The sequence below is a fragment of the Aplysia californica genome, unplaced genomic scaffold (genome assembly GCF_000002075.1).
Source record: "Aplysia californica isolate F4 #8 unplaced genomic scaffold, AplCal3.0 scaffold01041, whole genome shotgun sequence".
NCBI lineage: Eukaryota > Metazoa > Mollusca > Gastropoda > Aplysiida > Aplysiidae > Aplysia > Aplysia californica.
In genome coordinates this window covers 59,027-69,117 of record NW_004798311.1, presented here as the reverse complement: position 1 = coordinate 69,117, position 10,091 = coordinate 59,027, and the positions used below count along the sequence as shown (strand labels likewise).

General features: G+C 40.4%; 1 protein-coding gene across 1 annotated transcript in view; it reads right to left on the bottom strand.

Annotated features, from left to right (window-relative positions):
* Window positions 1–1,972: 1,972 nt before the first annotated feature.
* The window catches only part of LOC101852133 (spectrin alpha chain), a 33,279-nt gene continuing 25,160 nt past the window's right edge, over window positions 1,973–10,091 (bottom strand). The window contains exons 12-13 of the mRNA XM_035973167.1: window positions 2,764–2,943; window positions 1,973–2,053 (exon numbers count right to left, since the gene is read on the bottom strand). Of these exons, the coding sequence (XP_035829060.1) occupies window positions 1,973–2,053; window positions 2,764–2,943 (261 nt within the window). The remainder of the gene's footprint in view (window positions 2,054–2,763; window positions 2,944–10,091) is intronic.

The following is a 10,091-nucleotide window of genomic DNA, read 5'->3' as shown; positions in this document are numbered from 1 at the left end:
TTTGGACTCTTTAGAACCAAAGAAATGCAGGAGAAGTCCTGCTTTTTGCTAGATTTGCACTCAAAAATTACCTCGTCACTATCAGGTTTTCAGCTAGCCTGTTCTGACGCTGCCGCTTTCACACTGAGATGTGGCCATCTTACTTTCCTTTTGGCTCCAGCTCTTTCTAATGATTCTGGAACAAAAAGTTGGATGTCCTCGTCAAACAATCAGTCTCAATGGTAACATCCACACTATAATGATTTACCTCAACAAAATATCCACATTCTTATCCAACAAAGTTTCCAGGGAGTTCCTGGAAAGATACTGTCCATAGAGTGGGTCACTTTACAAAATATACTAAGTAAGTTACTGAACTGAATGAATACAATACATGTACATATTATTGTGAAAGCATTGTGTGAAACTCACAATTTCAAGGTATTATCGCAGACGGACAATAAATTCCTATCTCCCTCCTCTTGAATAACCTAATAGTGTTGATAGGGGTGTTAAACCCATACACTTAATTGACTTACGTAAGCTAAACTTCAAGGCTATTGTTAAGTAGGTACACATTTTTGCATGGTAAGTGTACCACCAAAGCACTCTGCAAATATATGCAACACACATACTGGTCTTCATACTCACACACACAGATATCACTTGATCCTGACAATAATAAATGAATGTTTATATTACAACATAACACCATCTAACAAAACATCAATGGGTAGATACAATGCAAATTTAATAGGCAAAAAATGTTGCTGCCTTAATCTTTACTCTTCCCCGACCCCTTTCCTTTACCCTTTCCCACAAGTTTTGCTACTTTAGAGCTGGACGGCCCATGTGCTTCTCCTTCACCACTGTCTTAATGCTTTGGTCTGGGTGATAAACATAATTGCTTAAAGAGCCAATTAATCTTGAAAGTCATCCGAAACAAAATCCCTGCTATTTCTATACCAATTGTCTGGTTGAGTTAATTTGTTCAGGCATTTCATCAGCATCAAACTGATTCTTCAAAACATGCGGATCAACAAAATCAGTCACAGAATTGTTGTACATGCAATTGAAGGGCTTATACCAAATTGAAAATGATGGCACAATTTGATAATATATTAAAAATGTGACAACAAAAAGAAGATACATTGAAACATTAATCCCGGCATCATTTTCTCTAACCATACAAATGTGCAACAATACTGACAGCATTTTCATTCACCAATCTTACAATGTCATTCAAACAATCAACTCTGGAAACTCTGTAATTATCTTTACATTCCAACATCTTCATTGATTTGTGTATGGCATGGCTGACCTGTATAGGACTTGTAACTGCATGGCATTGTTGCTAGGTCTCTCTGTGTAGCAAATTCTTCCGATGTTGGTTTAGTAATTCTTGCTGACAGGTCCTCGGTAAATGTTTGCCCAAGAGTGTCATCGTCAACTGTTTACAAGTGAGGAAAAGATTGGAACGGTTGTGGTTAATTATCATGAGAGACGAATATCAAAATTTGATTACATGAGGAAGAAAAAGACATCTAATTGTCATGGATACATTAAAAACATTTTCAGATCATTATAATAGAGATTATAAATGACCTTGGTCGATGGTATACATTAAGAAAAATTCTTCTCCCTCTTCCTCTATGAACTGATTTAGAAACCACTTGAGTGCAAACATACATACAAACACTAACATACACATATCAAAGGTGTTCAACCTCTATAAAAAAAAAAAATGGGTACCGGTTTAGTTACCGGTCGACCATTTAAGTCCCCCACCCCACACCCCAATCGACCATGGTCTACTGCATAGCGTAAGTCCCAGCTGGTAAAATATAACCGTAAAACTGAAGTGCTAATTAAAATACAAGAGAATAATTCTAGAGTAAGAGCAATCATCATTGACAAATAACTCATTTTTGGTTTTTAAAGTCTGAATCATGAATTATATCCTGGTAAGAAAAAAAAAATCAGCTTACCAAGTTTACTCGGCAGACTGACTGGCTCCACATCTTAAGCTTCTGAGGCAACTGGACTGCACTCGTCTTGACAGGGGCTGTGAGGGCTGTGGGCAAAGTTTAAACCAAACGTTATCTCGAATCCCTGCATCGACTTTAATTCTTCATAGAAATAAGAGTGAAAGAACACGTTTACAATCTAAACAAGTATAGATGTGCTAAAACAATCAACCTGGCCAAAAGCACTAATTAATTAAAAACCTCAACTCGTTTGATGCTCTGCTATTCTCTCTCTCTCTCTCTCTCTCTCTCTCTCTGTCTCTCTCTCTCTCTCTCTGTCTCTCTCTCTCTCTCTCTCTCTCTCTCCCTCTCTCGTGTGTGTGTGTGTTTGTGTGTATGTGTGTGTGTGTGTGTGTGTGCGTGTGGGCCTATGTGAGCAGTCTACTTCTCACTTGGTAGACCTAGCCTCCTATAGCCTACACAAATTATAAATATTGACATGATCTAGTTCTAGATCTCTTGATCTACATAAAAGTAGATGTCTAGGATCTTCCAGATCTAGTTCTAAAGTCTAGTTCTAGTAGATTCTAGTTCAAGATCTAAGATAGATCTAGTTGTGACAGGGAGAAGAACAGCAATTTTGCCACACTATAATTGCATATTATTCCTAAAAGCTTGAGGAGGAAGATACGAGAATTCAGTTGACTTTGGATTACAACTCACCAGGGGAATGAGGAGTTGGAATTTCCTCCCTACGCGTAGTAGATCTTGTAGTAGACGAAGGTGGGCGTGGCCGCAGGGGTAGTGGCAAACTGACCTCTTCTCCTTCACTCTCTGAGCCTTCAATATCACTGTCAATATCTCTAAAAATAAAATAATCCTCAACAACGCTGGTTAAATCTCTATTTAGGGCAACGAGAGACAAGTTCATCGGTCCGAGGTTGTTCAATATCTGCGATTTCTTTCTCTTTCGCTCTGCTGGCAGCCATTTTGAAAGCTGTTGGTAATGTAAACAAGACCGGACTGTGTCCAGCAAAAAGTAAAAAATACACTAGACCAGCCTCGAAATTTAGATTTCAACTGTTGAAATGACACAAATAAACAGTATCCTTTAATTTTCACCACATTTCACGACACTGGAACCACACGAATAAAAGATAAAAGCAAAAAAAGTAGCACAAGTGAACAACGACTGGCTTGTATTGGCTTTCACAACAGGGTCCTGATGTGCAGATTGTTTAGTCAGGTCAGTGTTCCTTGTATTAATGCGCACGAAATTCCAGAGGAAACCCCTTTGAGAATTTGGGGGTGTTTCCTGGCCTCCTTATGGGTTTAAAAAAGTCCTAATCAAGAACGCAAATAGTTCACATAATTGTGAGTGATTGTGAACACCCATGTCTTTTTAAAAATTATTTCAAAATACTTTTGGGCGTTATTAAACGCCAACAAGTCTTGAAAATGTTATAAAAATGGTTAAACTAGAAGTTCCAATCAAGAACTCATTTTTCATCAGATGACGCATTTTGACCTTTATAGCGGATTTACTCAAAATGAACCAAATCACCAAGCGACTGATTTTCCTATAGGCCAGCTTACCTATTTACGTTCTTATACTTATACCAAAGATAGTACAGCCCTACGGACTGAGGAAAGCTGTTCAAACTGTTCGTCAAATGAACCTCCCTCCAGAAACACGTTCAGATTTGATAGGTATTCTTAAGTACTTTACTTGCATCATTTGAAAGTGTGATAATGGCACTCGTTTGGCTCAAAATTCTCACAGCAATCGATCGCAGAAAGAGAGTGCTGCAAGAACGAGATGCGACTCTTGACGTTGAGGTGGCAAATATCAAGTCTGAATTAAAGATCTGAAAAGCTTACGAGATGAATGAGACGCAATCTTGAGTGAGTCCCAATTAGTAGCAGATGACTATGAGATTGAGCATTCATTTGCCGAAACAACAAAACGACAAAAGAAAAGGAAGCTTTTTGTAGAAGAGACAGAAGATGTAACAGACTGCCAAAATCCCGAGAACAAATTCAAACATGAAGTTTCTTATGTCCCCATTGACTGCCTTCTTGGAAATTTGACAACAAAGCATAATGCAGTGACAAAACTCGATTCGTTATTTACTGTTTTATGGAAATATCTCCAATAGGAAACCGGCGTTATTCGTGATCTTGCAAACAAATTGCACACGGAATATGCAGTAGATGCATCAGCCGACCTTGCGCAAGAGTTGGAACATTTGAAAGTGATTCAGTCAGCGAACATTGGAGAAGATGTCCTGCCGCATCTTCAGTTGCTGAGCAGACTTCATTCCCTGAAACTGGATGCTTTGTTTCCAAATGTTGTAATCTTGTTGAGAATCTTCAGCACCTTGCCTGTCACAGTTGCGCAAGCTGAACGTTCCTTCAGTACTCTTTCTCGGGTGAAAAACATTTTGCGGACCTCAATGCGTCAAGACAGACTCACAAGTCTTGGAATTTTGGCCATAGAGGCCAGTCTAGCTCGAGAATTGGACTACGAACCGATAATTGACAGTTTTGCTAGAGCTAAATCCTGTAAGGCTCCGTTATTGTAAGAAAAAAAGGTATGCTACATTCCAATCTATTTTAATTTCTGTCATTGGTTTATTCATCTTACCTTCATTTTAAACTATCCGGTAAATCAGAAAAATTAAAATTAATTTTAAGTTGACAACCCCCAGCACTTGATGGAGGGGGGCGAGACAAAGGAGGCTGGGGTGTGTGCGGGGGGATTAGCTTTTATACAAACATCTCTTTCGCAAAATGCATTTCCAAGGATAATGAAGATATGTGTGTGTAAGAGAGAGAGAGAGAGAGAGAGAGAGAGAGAGAGAGAGAGAGAGAGCGTATGTTGGTATGTAACAGATATGCTACAGTAAAGGAATTATATAATATGCCTATGTACACTGTATTTGTTGGGTTAATAAATTGCTGGTAAGGGCGGGTGGGGCAGGGGGGGAGGAGGGGCCCGAAGGTGATTGCTGCCCCAGGGCCCGACCAGGCTCTCGACGGCCCTGGCAGGAATCACCTTTGTTTTCAAGTACGTTTGGATCCTGGAGCATTTTCAACTTTAGATTCTGTCTACTGTGCACTCTGATCATCAAAGTTTTAAAACGCGTAAAATAAAAAAGCAGTTTCAAACAAACCAACGAATTCCACAAGTTTAAAACTGTTTTTTTCTAACCTCCGTGACGACAATGTTCCAACTAAACTGTTTCTGGCTGATGAGGGTCAGGTGCCATGCATGGGAAGATGAGGAATCCTCTACTATCCCTGTACAGTCCTTGCAGACTAGATCTACATAGTAAAGTTTCTTCAAAGTGTATCCACTTACGTCAGAAATTTCATTTTAAGTGCATTTTTTTCTCATCTTTATTGTATTGCAAAATTTAACTAAATTAATCATGTGTCTGTGTTCTTTATCAAGGTCCATCGGAATAGCAACTACTATTGTTTGACTGAAATCCTTACTCGTTAGATTTATCAAAAAGCTATCCACTACATCCTTGCAACTGCTTGAAGGCAATGCAATCATTATTTTGTCGACCATTATCTGTCTCTTCAAACGAAAATGTAACTGTTGGGAGGAGGAGGAGGAGGGGGGGGGGGGATCTGGATTGTCAAGATATGTCCACCTTTTCCTCTCAGGGTGACTGAGAACAGATGTTCAAGTTCATCTTGATATCACTGTAAGTAATCTCGCATAGCAGCTCACAATGTCTACCATACGACCTTGCAAAGCAGTGATGTTGTGGATCTACTCACTGACTCATATTAATGCTTTTGTAACTTTCTTTTTGTTTTCTGGGCCAAACTTCAGGAATTCTCTTTCAACCACAGAAGTGTCTGCTGCAAAAATTCATGGTGCTGTGACGTAGTTGTGACTGGGTGACGATATTCGACAGAGAATGACACGAGTGACCAAATGAAAACGTTGAAAAGATCATCAAAGTCATTACAGAAATTTCAGATACACGATGTCAGAGAAAGGATTAATTCCGAGATACATATTATATAGTGTCCCAATTTAATTGCTTGCGATACACTGCGACTAAGCACGTGCACAGCCAAACAAACCCTCTGTCGTCCAAAACTTGACGCACAGTTGGTTAACTTGGGTGCCACCCTGAATAAACCTAAGGCACTGCTTTTTTCATAGAAATGTTCAATAACTGCCCTGCTCACAGTATCATCATGATGAGTAGGCCCACGGATATTGTGTTGGATCAACAAAATTAATTGTTTCTAGTTCTTAGTTAAGTGTGGAGGATCAAAGAGGGCTGTGATTTTATCACCCTCGTGATAAAACCGTCTGATTATTTGGGCCTTGGTCACACGCAAGCCTTCACCTTCACACCGACATATTCTGGCGATGCTTTACCAAAGACCATACACGGTCTTTGGCTTAAAGACCATACACGGTCTTTGGCTTTACCAAAGATTCTCCACTATCTTTGGCTTTACTTCTTGATCTGGTCGCCAGTCCATCTCCAGATGGTCCACACGAAACCAAATGTTGTATTTAGTAGATCTACATGTCGTTAACGATAGATCGTCCATTGTTGCATAGAGTATGTTAGATCTACAGCTTGTTTGCTAAAAACATTCTGGATCATTTAGATCTATGCCCCGTAATCTACGTTGGCCCACGAAACTTTGCACGGCACTCCTGCAGACCAGCGACCACAGAATTCTACACTAAGTGTAGAATTCTGTGCCAGCGACCAAACTTTTATTTGTTTGTTCGTTTGTTTGTTACTTGTTTTTTTTGTTTAACAATAAAATATATTCTATTTGGGCCCTGTATTAAAAAATCGGTCTTTGGGTGCATACAAAGAATGACTCAAATATATGATTGACCATAACTCAGCTGACGAAATGTTCATTTCGAGACAACAAACCACTGTGCCGTCACTTCTGTGTACGCTTGTAGGTCTATAGATTTCATTACCGGTTAAATTATTTATTCCAGCAAACATTAAATTTATCTTTAGATGTGAATACACAAACACAAAGCAAAGAAGCAGAGAAGTTCGTATTACATGCAATACCAGAGACTCTGGTAAAACATGACAATTATCAATTTTTTTTATTTCGGCAGTTTTTGTCTAGCTTTTCGCGGCCAGGAGTCGGTGTCATAATCGAGGTCACGATCTGATTATAGGATAGGACGGTAAAAAGTCGAGAAAAAAAACAACCAAGCACTCGCAGCAGTCAAGATATTAATAGGAGTTAGTTCCCCTTACATTTGTGAGGTAGACTCGACCAGTGTAATAGTTAGCTTACATAATCAGTGCTTGAGACTGCTTATGACAGTGGCCCAAAAGAGTGAACAGGGTATAAATTGCGGCAATGAAACAGTTTTCAGGGTTCCCTTCAATTCCTTTGGTAGAATCTTCCAGCCTCTCTTTAAACTTACTTAATCAAAGCTTGCGACTGCTTATGGGCTGGTCCGAAAGGGGGTGAACAGGCTATTTCTGTGGCAATGAAACTGTTTATTGGTGATTATGAACGTCTTTTTAAATTTAATTTATGATGTTTACGTTTAAGGGTGAATTTGACTGTAATAATGCTTCAAAATTAGGAAGGGAAGCAGTGATTATTAATTTATATATAGACGCTTCGCCACTACATTACGCAACTGTCAAGACATAGAGTCAGATAAAGAACTAACCTGTCTGTTGGACCATGTTTCTTCTAAGGCGTACGTTTAAAAGTTGTGTTGTAGAAAATTGGTCAACGTCTTCATTTTAAAGGTGTTTACTGTCGATCCCCTTTTATTTATACATGTGAATATTTATGTTTATTGTCCAGCTTCAGGCTAACATCAGAGAAAACGTGTCTAAACCTTAGATTTGGTGACCTTTACGGAGGGGTTTCTACATTCCGTTGGTCATCCAACTTTTTAGACCTACGTGTATGCCGAAATGTAAGAATAGGCCGACAGAATAGGAGAATTTTGTGTAGACAATTACACTGTAATTTACAGGCACCGAGCAAGTAAAGTATAACGGGTTCGACTTTCTCAATCAAAAGCAATTTCGTTTGCTTGTTTGAGTAAAACCTACCAGTGACACCCTCTAACCACCCACTCAGTTTGGTTTCAAATTAAAGGCATTTCCGGGTTTTTTTAATATATATGGAAAAATTGCTGGAAAATTCCAGGACGATACACTGAACTCTACCAAGCACACACTGTGCAACAGGACAGATTTGTTCAAATACACGCCCGTGTCTTCTAGCATCTATTGACCTATTGTTTGCCAAACAAGTTATGTTGTTGTGTAGAGCCCAGCATACGGCAAAGTTTGATTCCACGGTTCAGAGCCCAATTCATTATGTACTGTAGAGATCTGTGTCAAAATTACCTTATTTTTGTTCTACATTTTACATGAAGTATATTGGTGGGCAGTCGGGGGAGAAAGATAACCGTGCCGTGCTTGTGCAGACGTTCCACGCCCGGACCACAGCTATAAATAAACCACCTTCATTGTTGTAATGTTCTTTTTTACCTCCCTCGATTTTCTGTCTCTATTTCTTTGTATTTGTTGTGGCTTTCACGGACAGGACGAATTACGGAAATCTCGAACACTATTTGAGTATCTCCAATCGCCAACAAGTTCAAGTGTCCTGTGTTTGACTAAAATACTTTCCTCGTGTCTCTCTGAATTCTGGACATTCTGTGTAATATATTACATGTGTGTCTAATGCAGAAATTTGTGTCGCATCCAACGGTTTTTCATCTCCCTGAAGGAGGTATTTAGGTGTCAGGGCCGTGTGTCCGATGCGTAATCGAGTAAAAATGACTTCATCTCTCCCGAAGAGGCCTGATGGTTTCCGTGGACCCAGTTTGGACAGGATGTTGTGAAGTTTGTTGTTTCGGTTTCTCCCACACACTGGAGGTGGAGTTTTTTTAAACTCTATTTTTAAAAACAGTCTGTGTGCAAGACCCTCCCGTCAAGATTGACCCAGGGCTTGAAGGAGTTTCAGCTCTCAACCGATTGAGTGGCATGGGCCGTGCCACCCTCCCATCTAAGAGGAAAACCTGGGCCAAAGAGGTGTGTTGGCGAGGGACAGTCCGTGGACTGATCTTACCTCATCCGCCAGGTACCCGGTTTCCCTCCGCACGGGTCGCACCTCACGTTCAACGAGGCGCCCACTCTGTGGGATGGGTGACCTCTCTTTTTGCTGCACATGAGGTCAGCGGTGGGGGAAAAGATAGAAAAAGAAAGAAAGAAGGAAGGTGAAAAGGAAGATGCACCAAAGTCGGTGTCGCATCCGGATCCCAGAGGGTTGGGGTCAGTGTGCGACACTTTGTCACTGGAGGGGTTCTTCTTCCTGCAGACGGGCCGTGGGTCTATTTATAGTCCCCCAACCCGCGAGGGACATTCCAATCTTCTTCAACCGACAAAAACAACAAAACATTCAGAAACTCAACTGAACTCGGCTATCAAGCACAGCCCTACTTTATTAAAAAGCAGCAAAAATAGAAACGTGAGGTAAACGAAAATAAAAGTGTTGCTGGGTACGTATGGTAGACAACACAACACAACCTGCATCTCCACACAGACGAGACGGTAGCCGTGACGGAGAACCAAGACATGGGACCCACACACAGACGAGATGGTAGCCGTGACGGAGAACCGAGACATGGGACCCACACACAGACGAGATGGTAGCCGTGACGGAGAACCGAGACATGGGACCCACACACAGACGAAACGGTAGCCGTGACGGAGAACTGAGACATGGGTGTAAAAGACGAGGACTTGACAAATGTGAACGAGCTAATCAAGGAAAATCTACTAGGTCTTCACATCTCGCTCCCGACCACAATGTCTGGACACTGAGGACAAATCCTAGTTGAGTACTTCAAAGTAGCCTATATGTAAATATGCGTGTATATATATATAATATATAATATATATATGCTGATAGCATGACACTGAGGACAAATGAGGGTCTGCCAAGAAGGGACAGCTAAACCTTTTCTTAAAAAGAATACAAATACATGTAATTCTTAGAGATATAAATTGATACTTCACAAAAAAAATCACAAAAAGCTCATACCAATGAAGGTTGGAAGGTTGGCAAGTGAGTGAAGATAGAGGGGGG